The 15,566-nt window shown below is 42.1% G+C and overlaps 1 protein-coding gene across 1 annotated transcript; it reads right to left on the reverse strand.

Annotated features, from left to right (window-relative positions):
- Positions 1-829: 829 nt before the first annotated feature.
- Positions 830-15,520, reverse strand: LOC308477846 (nucleolar RNA helicase 2-like). Its single transcript, XM_081006829.1, has 15 exons — positions 15,086-15,520; positions 13,795-14,052; positions 12,192-12,267; positions 10,704-10,882; positions 10,304-10,421; positions 7,737-7,922; positions 6,846-6,991; positions 6,342-6,491; positions 5,826-5,987; positions 5,460-5,579; positions 5,265-5,338; positions 4,350-4,509; positions 2,649-2,783; positions 1,876-1,920; positions 830-1,092 (listed from the first exon to the last, which is right to left on the reverse strand). Exons 1-15 carry the CDS (start codon positions 15,503-15,505, stop codon positions 904-906), a joined length of 2,418 nt encoding a protein of 805 aa, XP_080862955.1. The 5' UTR covers positions 15,506-15,520; the 3' UTR covers positions 830-903.
- Positions 15,521-15,566: the final 46 nt, after the last annotated feature.

The following is a 15,566-nucleotide window of genomic DNA, read 5'->3' on the forward strand; positions in this document are numbered from 1 at the left end:
CTCCCACACCGCTGAGCTGATACCTTTTGCAAGCAGAAGACAACGGCTCAGGTGAGATGTCGAAGGACACTCATGATAGGATAGCTCCCTAGCAACTGTACTGCTCTCCTGTCACTTCCCACCTCTTTGCCTTCTGCCACCAAAGCTGAAACAACATAGTGGGTGAAGTGGGCAGCGGAGCAGGACAGCTGATGAGCAGCTGCCCTGACTAGTTGTAACTTTATCCAAAGCTTGCCTGGACCACCCACTGCCACCTCCCTCCAAGGCTACTACAATGGACTGACAGCTCTCAGAAAGCTGTAGGTTGTGGTGCCATCTGTCAGCAGCCAAGCAAAGCGATCATGATTATGGCCTTAAGAAAAATGTAGAAGATTGGGGTTGAGCACCACTGCATTTAGTACAGCTGGCTCCTGATCCTACACCACCATCCACTCACACTAACCAGCACAAAGGGATGGCATAGCAGCCCTTGGGTTGGATCCGGACTTTGCATTCTGCAAACAACAGCTCCTTCTGTCCACAGCTTTTTTATTGAGTGATGAAATCCTGCTAGTGGAATGGGGGAGAGGAGAGAAGGAGGCAACATTTGTCAAATTCCCCACTCTCTGTGCAGTCCCCTAGAGCCACATATTGTTCTAGAGGATCCTCTAACCCGCCCGTCCCCCAGCAATTTTTTTCAGGGGGAATTAAGCAAACTCTGGACCCAAGTCCTTATTGCAAAATTACCTAGTAACATTCAAAACTCCCGTTTCCCTACCCCAACAAGTGAGTTATGCGGCCAGAATTGTATGAATGAGACAAATCTAAGAAAGCAATAAAAAGCACATAGGAAAGTGTAACCAACTTTACTTCTGATAAAACAAGTGATTTAGTCCCAGTTGTGTATGACATATTAACAAATGATCAAAAAGCCCGGCTATGGCTTCTTTTTTGGCCCCTGTTTCTGAATCGGTCATGCCTGTTGGAGCCGCCACCTCGCCTTCCATTCCTGAAATCCGAGCCACCACTTCGGCCGCTGTCACGTGATTCTTCAAGCTCGGGCAATTCCGTTGCCACAGAAAGTTGCCAGCGTCTTGTATCCTGCCATGTTTGCTAATAAAAAACAATTTTTTTGTTATCTCTACAATCGGCACTGAATTTACAAACCAGTATTTGCAAACATCACATAAAATAAAGGGATAGAAGTTTTCTGAGCTACATGGAAGATTCCACACCCCCCCCCAGGCATCAAAGTAAGTTAAGAAAAGTATTGTTATATTGCCTCTTGACACCTCAAGGTAACCTGTTATTTCCTCTTTTATGTTTCTTCCATACAATGACCAACAAAAATTGATAAAAGGAAAGTTTCAAAACTTCCAAAAGCGAGCATTTCTGTAAAAAAAGAAGCCATGTTTCTTACTTTAACTAGTGTTTAGATCAGTTTCCCAAACTTGTGTTTCCAGCTGCTTTTGAACTACAACTCCCATCATCCCTAGCAAGCAAGACCAGTGGCCAGGGATGATGGGAACTTTAGATCAAAAACAGCTGGAAACACAAGTTTGGGAAACAATGGTTTAGATAACACTTTATAAATGTTATTCAGCCACTGCCTCTAGTTATTGGAAATAATCTGATAAAATACATGTTTTAACCGCATGATGGTGTTGCTCTGAATGGAATGGAATCTCAGACAAGTATTTAATGATAAAAAAGAGTAGAAACTATCAGGTTCCGTTTCACCCCTTGATTAAATTTCTTAAAACCAATTTCTTCCTTCCTAAAATGCAACATTTCCAATTTAATGTGTTTATAGTGATAGCAGATCGTATTTCTTCATTTATGTATTAATAATAAAGTGGAAAAAACTTAAAAATCCATTAAGTAGCAATTTCTCACCTGTACTTTATTTAGTTCAGCAACAGGAATATCAAAGCACACACCCTGAATACAAGAGAGAGACACTGACCGTCAGGCATTAAACAAAGAAATCTGCAACACTTTGAAGAAGGCAAACTTACTAGTTCACATATTAAGATGCAACAGTAAGTGCCTGACAAAGTGCCGGCATTTGATTTGTACAAAAAAATTATAGAGCAGCGTCTAAGTGAATAGTTCAGGTACCGGCGAAGGCCAAGTATTTTACAGACCAGCATTAAGAACCAGAAAAGGCTACTAGTTTGATGAGGATAAACACAGATGGCTGGTTTTTTAATAACTAAACACAAGTCAAATGAAGAAGGAGAAAAGGATTTGTCAGCCATTAACATTAACCAGAAGTAATAACTGTACAGTACTTGAAAAATTCCCTGCAAAAATATGAAGTCTACACAAAGAAGTGATTGTATTTTATTCCATCACTTACAAAACAGATCAAATAACCCTTACTACCTAACATTTTATGAATGTTAGAACATGCTCTGTAATCCTTATTCACAGCCACATAAAAGTGATGATTCAACTCTGCATATTTCCAACATAATATGTTCTATCCTACGACAACACTAACTCTAATTATAAAATTCATCCTCATATCATTTAACCAATACCATTTTGGTTTTCAAGTGCAAAACCTGTGCTTTGCATGTTATCAGAACAGATGAGGAAAAACAAATACTATAAAATGCTCAACTAGCAAATACCTACAAAATGTCTAGGTCAATATTTCTTACCGTCTTCCCCTTAAGAAAGCGCATTCGGGACACTTTGCTGTCAATGTCCTCACCCAGCTGTTCTTTCAGACCTCGCCAAGCATAGCCAATGGTGTGCATTTCTACTGAACACTGAAGTGTCATGGTCACAAAACCCTTTTAAAAAGCAAGCAGCAATAGACATTTACAGTAACACCAGAGGGATATAACCGGTTAATTGTTAAGAGCTTTTGATAAAGGTCTTTACATTACAACTAATGGCTGCTAGGTTGTAAGTGGGGCAGCCTGATAAGAACATGTGCTACCAATCCTGAAAGCATCACACTGGCTGTCAGTGAACTACCAGGCCAAATTCAAGGTGTTAGTAGAGTACTAGGCTATATAAAGCCCTAAGTGGCTTGGGGCCCAAGTATCTAAGAGTGCCTTCCCCAATATCAACCATATTTGGACCTTACAATCAGGCAAGGCCTTGTTGGTGTTGTCAACGGGGGCTATTTGGTAGGGGGTGATGCATGACAGGGCCTTTATACTGGGAAGATTTGTCGAATCTCTGTTTGTGGAATGCTTTCCCTGAGAAGATTCTCCTGGCACCTTCATTATACAACTTTAGGCACCAAGTGAAAACATTCCCATTCAACCAGGCTTTTGGCTGACTGACATCCTATATATTGTGTTTTTGAGAGGGGTTGGGGTTATTGTTTTGTTTCTTGTTTTTATTATGTGTTTTTATCTTGTATTTTTATGCTGTGAACCACCCTAATATCCACAGATAAAGGGTGAGGTACAGTGGTGCCCCGCAAGACGAATGCCTCGCAAGACGAAAAACTCGCTAGGCGAAAGAGTTTTCCGTTTTTTGAGTCGTTCTGCAAGACGAATTTCCCTATGGGCTTGCTTCGCAAGACGAAACGTCTTGCGAGTTTGTTTCCTTTTTCTTAAAGCCGCTAAGCCGTTAATAGCCGCTAAGCTGTTAATAGCCGCTAAGCCGCTAATAGCCGTGCTTCGCAAGACGAAAAAACCGCAAGACGAAGAAACTCGCGGAACGGATTAATTTCGTCTTGCGAGGCACCACTGTATAAGAATTTGATTATTATTATTAATAATAAAAACAACAACATAGGGTACAAAAAGGGTTCCACAATAATTCAGTGAAACTACCAAATAGACTGTTTAGCTTTTATAAAACCAATCTATATTTAATATCCTTAATACATCCTCATTGGGAGGCCAGTTATACAATTTATCCTTGGTGGTGGGAGGAAAAGATTCCCTGCCAAAGAAGGAATTACAGGGCCCATGCACAATCACTTAATTATGGCTCAAATATTATTTGTTCATTTACTTAAGTTTGTTGCATTTATATCCCACCTTTTTCTCCAATTCAAGGTGGCGTATGTGGTCCTCTCCCATTTAATCCCCACAACAACCCTGTGAGGTAGGCTAGGCTGAGTGGGGACTTGAACCCTCCCAGGTCCCAGTCCAACACTCTAACCATTATACCACCCTAGCTAGTCCTTTGTCAAAAAGAAAATGTATTGGTACATTCAGTATGTCAGGTGTGTGTGTGTGTGTGTGTGTGTGTGACCTTTTGGGTGTGGCAGTATCGCTGTGTTCTCACCCAAATAATGGAAAGAAAGTCCTTTCAGGAAAGTTTGACTAGGATTATCCTTAAAATAGATCTTATTTAGACTATATAAATGTTATGCAACTGCATGCCATATTTACCGCATCCGAGTTGAGCAAAGAACGCTGTTCAATGGAAGTAGCTCCAGAAATATGAGCCAGTGCGGCAGCCAGAGCTTCCACTGCCCCCTTTTCCTCTATCAGCCGTTCAGCTGCCTGTCTGAAATGGTCAATGGCAGATGGAGGAACGGAATCCAAAGATCTGAGCAAAAGATTAGTCAGTGTCATGTAAACTGCTGAAATGAGAAGTGTACATTTTATAACACAGGAGATACTGAAGCTTAAACAAGGCTGCAATCCTGAATACACACTGGAGAGCAAACCCCACTATTTTGGGGCTTACTTCAGAACATGTACAGGACTGCAGCTTTGGAATTCTAGGGTTGTATCCAATGGCTGACAGAAGGTGACTTGCATAATCTTCTCCTCTTCCCACTTTGCCTTCTACAAAAAGATTCTCCAGAGGTTTAGGGAGCTCCATTCAACAGTATATGCTGGACTACAACAGAAGTGGGTGGATAAATCATTTTCCTCTCCCCATGTTGTTCAGGCGAGTCCCCTCACTCCCCAAAACTCTGCGTCAGTCTTTTGAGGAGCATGGAGAACACAGAGGGGGAAGACCAGCTGGATGCAACCCCTAGATTATCACCCAAACTTCCCCGTATGCCTCCAGTAATTTGTTTCTTGGTTTTTCCTGACAGATCAAATCAGTACACACCCACATACATACTCTCCACAGCTGACAAAAATGCTGATTATCATGCTGCAAAGAAACAAAAATGTGCAACAGTGCTACTGTTCTTGTGAGCTAAAATAGAAGGCTGTGAAGCAGAATCTGTAATCTGTCTTCATTAAGTCAATATCCTGATCTGATCTTGGACAGATATGGTTAATGGAAACTCGTGACATGCGCTGGACACTGCATTAAGTTCAAAATATAAACAAAGAATGAAGTACCTGAGAGCATCTTTACTGGAAGCCTTAATAATATCCGTTGCTGTAGGAACACCCACGCGTTTAAATGTAATCCCCTGAAATTAAGAATAAGAATATGTATATTATTCAAGTGAAAAGCCACCCTTGGAGACACATGCCAACGGCTTAGATATCCAACATATAAATGACACAAAAATGTTGGAAGAAGATAATTACCGCTTTTTGTTCTACTTGTCTCAGCTGATAATCTTCCTTGCGCTGATAGAAACAGATGCACATCCCAGTTCGGCCAGCTCGACCTGTGCGCCCAGAACGATGAATATAGGACTCTACATCCTTCACAAATGAAAAGTTGTGGGAAATGCTTATATTAATCTTATGAAAAAGCTACAGAGAAGCCAAACATTCACATTTACTGACATGCAAGAGCGTTTAGTTATGCAAAATGAAAGACAGATTGCACAAAACACTACATGTGGCATCCAATGTTGTCTGTCACTTTAAGTAAGCTACCTCTGGCCTGCAACATGAACATACAATTAAAGGGGGTTCTCTCCTTTCCACTAGGAACTAGCAATTTACCTTTGGTGGTGAACTTTGTATTACCAGATCAACCTCTGGGATATCTAAACCTCGGGCAGCTACATTGGTTGCAACCAGAACTCCAAATGATCCATTGCGAAAGCCTTTCAGTGTAACTTCTCTCTGCTTTTGTGGAATATCACCATGTAAAGACTGTGCATCCTAAGTACATAAAACAGAGTTAATGGGAGATTATTGGCAGAAGTGACAAATGACAAGGATCAGTTTCCTTCCCACCCCAAAAGCAATTTAAATGAGCTCTGACAGATCTTGGATGCAAGAGAATATTTTCCCTGAATTCTGACATACCCATTTTCTATTTTTCCCCCCCTTTACATGAAAAGTGTGATGTCCAAAATATCCATAGCTGCCTGAATACATTCATGCAGAAAACAGGATACTTGCACTGTGAGACTGCCAAAATGGCATCCACTTAAGCAAGACACCCTTTCCCACAGTCAGCTCAAGCTAAGTTGAATTTGTAGCAATCCTTTACAGAAATGAGGGTCATTGCACCTGTTTTATTGAGGCATTCAGGGCCAGTTCAGTTGCTTCTTTTTTGGTCTCACAAAATATGATGGTACGTCCATGACTACCACTGTAGACTTGAATAACGTCTCCAATGACTGCAGCTCTCTGGGACCAATGACATTCAATAGCCAAATGCTGTCAGAAAATGAAATTAATGCTGGTTAGCAATAAAAGAAGCTATGACTAAAGGCTAAATTAGTTGAACATTCATCCCACTGAAATCAATGGTACAAGTTAGGCTGGAATTATAGCCCTGTTTACCTGGGAGTAAGCCCCAGTGAATTCAATAGGACTTGCTTCTAAGTTGACATGCCTAGGAGTGGGCCGTAAGTTATGACTTAAATGAAATTGATTTCAGTATGACCGAAGTATAACCAACTTTGGATCCAACCCAATTATCTTTACTGTGGGTTTGCTTGCTTTTTAAAGAAAAGAATTACACTTGGTACACACAAATTTAATCTTGTTTCACTGGAAGAAATTACTTACTTCTACATTCATTGCAGTCTTTTGAGTCTTCTTTCCAATAAGATCAATTTGCTCATATCTAGATTTCATGTATTTCTTTGCTACATCATAAACCCAATGTGGGCAAGTTGCAGAAAAGAGTAACGTCTGTGGATTGTCTTCAGAATCTTTAACACAAAACAAATATTGTGTCATACAAAGTTAAAGCAATTAAACTAAATTCCATGATTAAAAATACAGGAAAATCTATAATCATCGTATCCATAATAGAGGCAAAACGCCACTCAGAATAAGAGAAGAAATTACATTAACATTTGTGCACTCTTACTTCCTGATAATTCTCAACATGTGCACTCAAGGTATTACTATTCAACAGAAGCAGATGTAGAGTATAAAATAGAAACCCAAATGAATGCACATCTCTTGTATATCCAGTGTCTCATGCTTTACTTGTGAGCATTTTCCTGTTCTAGTTTTAATAAGCTCCAATTAAAAAAATTATTGAAATGCCATTAGGAACACAACCCCATACCAAACCTTTTTAGAGCATCATTTCCTTTTAGAAGCAATGTGTGACACTGGGTATTTCAAAATACTTAAAAATAACTTTTAAATCTAAAACTATAGTATCATAATAATTTTAACCCAATGTACATATAGCTCATTTTTTTCATTTATATGCTATATTATGCACTGGGCTCAAATTATATTTAAAGTCCTCTGACACTGAAAGAGAGTAAGACTAAATTGCTTTCAAATTTAATCCTCCACTACAGATTGACCAATCCTCCACAGTACTTTCAATTCAGGTGAGAGACTAATGTGGACAGCACAGTGTCTGCTGAGCAAACAGATCCAGATACAAAAGAGCTCTATGGCTTGCCATTACAGGTGAACAGATGAAGTAGTTACCTTTTTTATACGCATATGCTAAAATTTCCTCTACTTGTTCCGCAAATCCCATGTCCAGCATCTGGTCAACTTCATCCAGGACAACATGCTTTAGATTGGAAATGTCCAATTTGTTATTTTGAAGATGGTCTTTAATTCGACCTGGAGTCCCAACCAGGATGTCAATGCCATTACGCATAAGATCAACTGAGAAGGAAAGTTAATGTTGATTATGTATTAAATTGCTGAAGAATTAGTTTCACGAATTGTGACAAAAGTGCCATGTGAAGATGAAACAGCTCTGCAGCACATTTCTACAAAAACAGTTTCCTGTGACACATGATCATATCTACGACAATGTTCTAAAGTTTGCAGGAACTACTTTGGTAGCGCCCCAAATCTTCATGCATGCTACTCTCCAAAATGTGTAACTTTAATATACATTTGGCAGTGCTTCCATTAATCCCTTTGCTTTAAGATATAATCTAAGGCAGCCATCCTATGCTTACTTAACCTTAGAATGAGCTGTACTGAATACAGTGGAAGTTAGTTCCACCTAAGTAAAAATACATAGGATGGAGCTGTAATTACAGTGGTGCCTCGCAAGACGAAATTAATTCGTTCCGCAAGTTTTTTCTTCTTGCGAGTTTTTCGTCTTGCGATGCACGGTTTCCCATAGGAATGCATTGAAAATCAATTAATGCGTTCCTAGGGAAACCGCCTTCAGACCAGGTCCGGGGACAGTCTGTCCCCCGACCTCTTCTGAAGGCTGGGGGGTGGGGAGAAGGGCTTTTCTTCCCACCCCCAGCCTTCAGAAGGCTGTTCTGAAGGCTGGGGGTGGGAAGAAAAGCCCTTCTCCCCACCTCCCGCCCCGCAAGCTCCGGGGACAGGAGGGCTTTGCTGCCGCCCGCCAGCATTTTAAAAGCCCCCGCTGTCCCGGGGCGATTTTAAAATGCTGGTGGGTGGCAGCGAAAGCTTCGCTGCCGCCCGCCAGCATTTTAAGATCGCCCGGGACAGCAGAGAAGTCTCCGCTGCCCCGGGAAGGCAGGCGGGGGGAGCAAAGACTTTTGCCCCCCGCCGGCCTTCAGAAGAGGTCCAGGACCTCTTCTGAAGGCGGGCGGGGGGCGAAAGTCTCCCCCCCCGCCTGCCTTCAAAAGCCGTCGGGAACAGCGGAGAAAGGCGCTGCCTTTCTCCGCTCTCCCGGGAAGGCAGGCGGGGGGGGGGAAAGACTTTCGCCCCCCGCCGGCCTTCAGAAGAGGTCCTGGACCTCTTCTGAAGGCCGGCGGGGGGCGAAAGTCTTTCCCCCCCCCCCGCCTGCCTTCAAAAACCGTCCGCGATAGCAGGAAGCTCTTCCCTGCTATGCCGGACTGCTTTTAAAATGCTGGCGGTGGGGAGCAAAGCCTTTCGGCCCCCGCCGGCCTTCCTGGACCTCTTCTGAAGGCCGGAGGGGGGGAAAGGCTTTGCTCCCCACCACAGCATTTAAAAGAGGTCCCCGGAGATTTCCCTATGGGCTTTCGTCTTGCGAAGCAAGCCCATAGGGAAATTTGTCTTGTGAAGCGCCTCCAAAACAGAAAACCCTTTCGTCTTGCGGGTTTTCCGTCTTGCGAGGCATTCGTCTTGCGGGGTACCACTGTACAGTGGTGCCTCGCAAGACGAAATTAATTTGTTCCGCGAGTTTTGTCGTCTTGCGAAGCACGGTGTCAGGAAAGTTTTGGAAAAGCTTCAAAAAATCACCAAAGTCTTTAAAAACCTCAAAAAAGGCTACCACACCGCGTTCTATGAGTTGCTCCTCCAAGTCAAGTCGCAACTGTATTAACGGTGTTAAGAAAAAGGAAACAAACTTGCAAGACGTTTCCGTCTTGCGAAGCAAGCCCATAGGGAAAATCGTCTTGCGAAGCAGCTCAAAAAACGAAAAACCCTTTCGTCTAGCGAGTTTTTCGTCTTGCGAGGCATTCGTCTTGCAGGGCACCACTGTATTTTCTTCAGTTTTTTATATCCCTTCATAGCTATTAAGCAACACTGATTTCCTATAGGTAACTTTCAAGTTTCACCACACACCTCTGAACACAAGAAAAGTGAAACAGTGAAGTACAGTCAAACCTCGACTGTCGAACGTAATCAGTTTCGGCAGCCCGTTCGACTCTCGAAACCATCCGAAAACCAAGGCACAGCTTCTGATTGGCATTGGACATTCAGCTTCCAAAAGACGTCTGAAAACCAGAACACTTACTTCCAGGTTTTCAGTGTTCGGGAGCCGAAATGTATGGTAACGGAGGCATTCGGGAGCCGAGGTTTGACTTTACTTCAGACTGTTGTGTTCTGTTTTGTTTGAAAGGGGGACCAGTACCACTTAGTTTTTTTAAAAAAGTACTTTTTAAAAGCAGGGATATAGAGTGAATGTGTCTTTAGCACCTAATAACACACCACCAATGCTAACATTTATGTAACAAGCAATAATAGAGCCTAATCTAAAGGTAACACTATTTCTTCACATTTTAATTGTTTTCTCCTCAATCACACAGATAACCTTCTTTCTTTCTTTTTTTAAAGTGCTACTACCGCAAAAAAAAACTGTTGTGATTTCTTACGTTGTCCATTGTATGCTGTTCCTCCATAGAAGCAAGCCACAGTGAGTTTTCTTGTGACATCTTTGAAGTCTCTGGCTACTTGCATTGCCAACTCTCTGGTTGGAGTGAGGACCAAAACCTAAACATTTTGTTGAAATGCAGTTAGTGTTATTTGAGTGTTGTAAAAGTATGGGCTGAAATATCCTTTTATTTAAATCTTCAGAATTTTTGCAAGTTTATTTTTACTTGAACATACACTATTATACATGGTGGGAGATATTCAGAGCTGCATAGGTGAAAATCTCCTCCTCCTACCTGCCCAATCTGCTCTGGAGGGTCTCCCAACTTTGTGGAGCACATCTGGGGGCATGTGAGGGTGGCAGAAGGGAAGGGGGAAGAAGCATAAGTCAGTTTCACTCACCTTTGGTGTGCGGCCTCTTTTTCTTTCCTGGGGATCTCCCTGAAGTTTTTCAATTAAAGGAATGGCAAAAGAGAAGGTTTTCCCAGTTCCAGTCCGAGCTTGGGCTATCACATCTTTGCCATCAGAAATATGCTTGTAAGTCTTTACTTGAACTGGAAACAGGTAGGTAACTCCACGGGCTATGGAAGAATACAGTTAAGGCTTTTATATAGAAAGATGTAAAATCATCATTATTCAACAGCTGACAATTGCTTATATGAAAATAACCCAATTCATAGCATGAAAGTAATTCAAGTGTTTTTATTTAAAAATTGGAGGAAACAGATGTGAAGCTTCATTGAATATGTTGCTAATTACATTTCCAATGTAGATCAAGGTACTACTAGTCAAGCATTTTGTCTAATAGCACTTCCCTAGCCAGAAGCTTTTGCTATACGCAAATGTGATGACTGCTTTGTTTATCTTTATTATTTAGTAATCAGGGGTTTATTGCCTCTTTAAAATGGAGGCTGCATTTAATTATTGTAGCTGATGGCCACCTATGAATTTGTCTAACCTCTCTTCAAAGTTATCTAAATTAGTAATTTAAGCAATGAATGTCATGCATTTTGAGTCATGTAAGAAATTTTCTCTTTTTCTCTTAATTGAATATAGTCAGTCAACTTGCACTGGATGCTCAAGAATTAACACTGAGAAATTCTCATACAAAAAATTTAATCATGTAAAGAATTCCAAACAGAATTTTAAAATATTTTCAAATACTTAAAGATAGAAACAAGAATGATCAGGGTGGGGAAGAACCACACAGAGAAGTATACAAGAAATATTACAAAACTGTAATCTAATCACCTAATTTAGAAGAGTTTGGTAATTCTCAGGTGGAGCTGTAGTTTGGAGAGAATAATTATGATCTAAAAATGGGTCTAAAATGTTTAGAAGCTGTCTGATTTGTCGTTTTCATCAGGTGTGTTAAGGTTTCCATAATTAAATGACATTACAGTTGTATATATATAATTTATTTATGTTAGATTTTGTGAGGCTTTACCACTGCATAGCCACCATAAAAGGTGTGAAAGGTTTGTATGCATTAAGTCAACTTCTTTTTTAAGAAAAACACATAGAATTACTAGAACTGGCATTTTAGACAAACGGTTTGGATATTCATTCCCATTTTATTTTCTAGTCTCAGTATCAAATATGCTTTTTTTTTCATTGTCACTGTATACCAAGCTGTTTTCAGCTATTATTCTGAGATCTCTCTCCTTGGTGTTCACAGCCAAATTAGAATGCATCAGGGTATTTGTAAATTTTGACTATTGTTCCAATGTGCATCATTCTGTACTTACATGGAATCTCATCTACTATTGCTCAGCCACTGTTCTAAGACATAATGAAATAACCAGTCCTGGTGAGAGCAAGATGAAAATGGGCAGGGAGGGGGGGAAGAGGAGTGTTCTACTTCAGACTGTAAACATTTAAAGAACATACCTTTGAGAAGGTCAATTGTTGCTTTAGAGAGATTAAAGTTGGCAAAGTCTCCTTCCTTTTGCTCTTCAGTCAATTCCTGTTGGGATTTTTTTAATGCAAAAGATTAGTTATAGAAAATCAATTTAAAATATTCCAAAAAGTGACAGAAGTGCCGGAAGGAAAAATGTTTAATATATCTGGTAAATGTTTTCACAGATTCAAACATCTTGGGGGGAAATAAGGACAAAGATATCCTCTACATAAGGCTCTCATAAACTTGTAGTATAGATAAACAAGAAAAGAACAGAAACCTCAGTACAAAACACTTACAGCAAGCCTATTATACTTGAAAGTACATTGTCAACAGACATAATTTATCAGCAGAACAGCTAAACAAGGGCAAAACACTGATGATGTGGCTCAGAGACTGCATTACATACTTGAATGGGAACCAAGTGAAAGGAAATTATTTTAAGTTCCTCATACAAAGTCTGGTAGCCTCCAAACTTGATGTATGTTATGAACATCAGAAGCTACATCATTGCGAATCAGACCACTGGTCCATCTATCTCAGTATTTACATGGATTGACAGCAGCGTTCTGTGTTAGAGACATTCTTCTGGGTACCTCACCTTCTAAAGCAACCACAGACATTTTGACTGCATCACCTCAATTGTGTGACTTTTGCTAGGGATGCTCCCCAAACATTTACTCTTATGTCTTTTCATTGTCAACCTTTTAAACATCAGATGAGCTCTTTTTAAATGAGTCTGGTGCTACTCATCTTGATGTTACTATTTTTCCTACTGTGGTGTTTTACTGTAATTTCAGTCAATTTAGGAGTTAGCCACCCCTACGTTAGAGTATTTTTTGCCATAGCATCTACAAGAACAAGGCCCTTTATCCTCAAACTGAACCCAGAAAATGGACACCTTCAGCCTGTTTACCCAAATCCTTGGGTCTGTGCACTTGGAAGTCCCAAGGTTAACAAAATGCCCTTGCATGTATGGAATATTTGGACAGAACTTTCCAATGCTGGAAAACAGATGTGTGGACTAGACTGGGAAGCATTCTACTTTTAATTATTATTATTTCATCTATACTTCCCTTCAGGCAATATCTTAAATAAATGCTGTTTCCCAAGGTGACCCACAACAAAACACCACCATAAAGTCTTTACAATAACAAAAAATGAAACATGACAATTAAAACCAGCAATTGATATAAGTAATTGAAACAGTTGAAACCTGGAACCTAAAGAGTCTGGGAGAAGTTTAAAAAGTCTTCATTTGGTGACAAAATGATTATAAAGTTCTGTCACACCAAGGAGGTACTTTTTCTCAATGCAATCTACATTTCAGGTGATGGCACAGTGATAACAGATAACCTAAGCCCCCGGGCATGGAAACACAGAAAGGAATTCCTTCATGTATTCAAGTCCCAAACCATGTTAAGGATTCAAAAATTAAGTATGAACACTTTGAATTGTGCTTGAAAAAGGAATTATGACTACACCTTGTCTCAGTACATGGGTTAATACACTTACCTTTCCCAACTTCTGCACTGAAATTCCATTGAAATTAAGTATACAAAATGAAAGGTATGTCTGAAGGTATCATCTCACCTGATCTTGGTCACTCTCACATTCCGTATTTGATTCTTCAGCATTACCCTGCTTTTTTGACTTGCCAACCCCATTAGTAGCGGAGGATGTTGTATTGTGTTCCGCAATTATGACTTCAATGTCATCAAAAACTTCTTTCTTTTTCTTACTTTTCTTTGGTTTGGGTGGTTCCAATTCCGTATCAGACAGTTCATTCTCCTCTGTTGGTGTTTCTTTAATTTTCATTTTATGCTTTTTAGATTTATCTTTTTTATCCTTCTACAATAAACAAGCAACCTCAAATTAATATGCACAGGCATAACTACCCCTCCCCAGCATGGAAACATGGAAAACACATTTCCCCAAATATTATTCGAAGCCATGCGGTTCATTGTGTTTGTATGCATTACATCCTTATGTAAAGCCCCACTGACCTCAGTGAGGCATACTTCTGTTGCCTTTTAGAAGTAGATGGGATTTTCTATTATGTAACCCTCACCCTGGCTTTAATGTATCTACGTGGGGGGTTTGTTTGCTTGTTTGGCAAGATAAAGTGAATAACAAACTTAATGAACAATAATAATAACGTACTGCTTACACTAAAATGCAGCTCAACCATGCATCTTTCGAATTACACGCAAGTAACTAAGAGCATAAAGAGCCTGCTGGATCAGGCCAATGGCCCATCTAGTCCAGGATCCTGCTCACACAGTGGCCAAGGAAACACCCCCGGGAAACCAGGGAACAGAGCAGGAGCACAAGAAGGGCGCTCTCTCCTCCCGTGGTTTCCAGCAACCGGCCTTCAGAAACGCCGCTGCCTCCAACTGGGGAGACCGAGATTGGCCACCGTGCCCAGTAGCCATGGATAGCTTTATCCTCCCGTTGCATAATCCTCTCAGAAAGCCATCCAAGTTGGCGGCCATCCTCACTGCCTCCTGAGAGCGCGAGCCCCGCAGTTACAAACTATGCGCTGCGTGAAGAAGCACTTCGCCTTTTAAAAAAATAAATAAATAAGATTAGGAGTGCTTGGTTTTTTAAAAAATAAATAATTTCGGCGGTGGGGGGGGGGAGTTGGAGGAGCGAAGCAAGACTGGCGAGGCCCACGTTGTTAAAGGCAGCCTCGTGGCAGCGGCTCGCCCCACGCGCTCTAGCGCTTCCGAGAAGGGAGAATTCGACTACGCGGCCGCCGAAGGCCGCGGCTGAGGAAGAGAAGCCGCCTTTGGCTCCTCCTCCTCCCGGCTCGCCTCTCCACTCGCGGCCACGAGGCCCAGCCGGCCCGGCGTCTTCTCCCCTTCTCCCTCTCCCCGGATACCTTGCGCTTCTTGCCGCTGCCCTCCAGGGCGGCCTCGGCGTCCATCGGGGTGCGGGGCTCCATCTCGTCCTCGCTCTCGTAGTCTGGCCGGGGGGCTGCGGGCATTTCCTGGGACTCTTCTCCGCTGAGGTGGTGGCACAAGCGGCTGCTCAAGGCCGACGCCGGGGTAAAAGGAAAGAGCCCCGCCCCGGCGGCGCTGCTGACGAGGAAGCGAGGCGGCGCTTGGCTGCGGGAGGCGGCTCTTGGCCAGGCCCAGCCCCAACAGGGGGAGCGAAACGTGGGGAGGCCCGGGGCTGAGGAAGCCGAGCGGTCGCTGGTGGCGCGGGAGGAGGGCAAAGCCCGGGAGCGGACGAGGCCCAAAACCTGCAGGGCCGGCGAGCGGGCGCAGTGCTGCGTGAGGCAGCGGCCGAGGCAGCCCATTCCCAGGCGGCGAGTGCGGCTGTCCCCGGCTAGCAGCTCCCGCTGCTCCGCCTCCCCTGAG

This window comes from Podarcis pityusensis, assembly GCF_964106645.2.
Source record: "Podarcis pityusensis genome assembly, chromosome: 5".
In the NCBI taxonomy this organism is placed as follows: Eukaryota; Metazoa; Chordata; class Lepidosauria; order Squamata; family Lacertidae; genus Podarcis; species Podarcis pityusensis.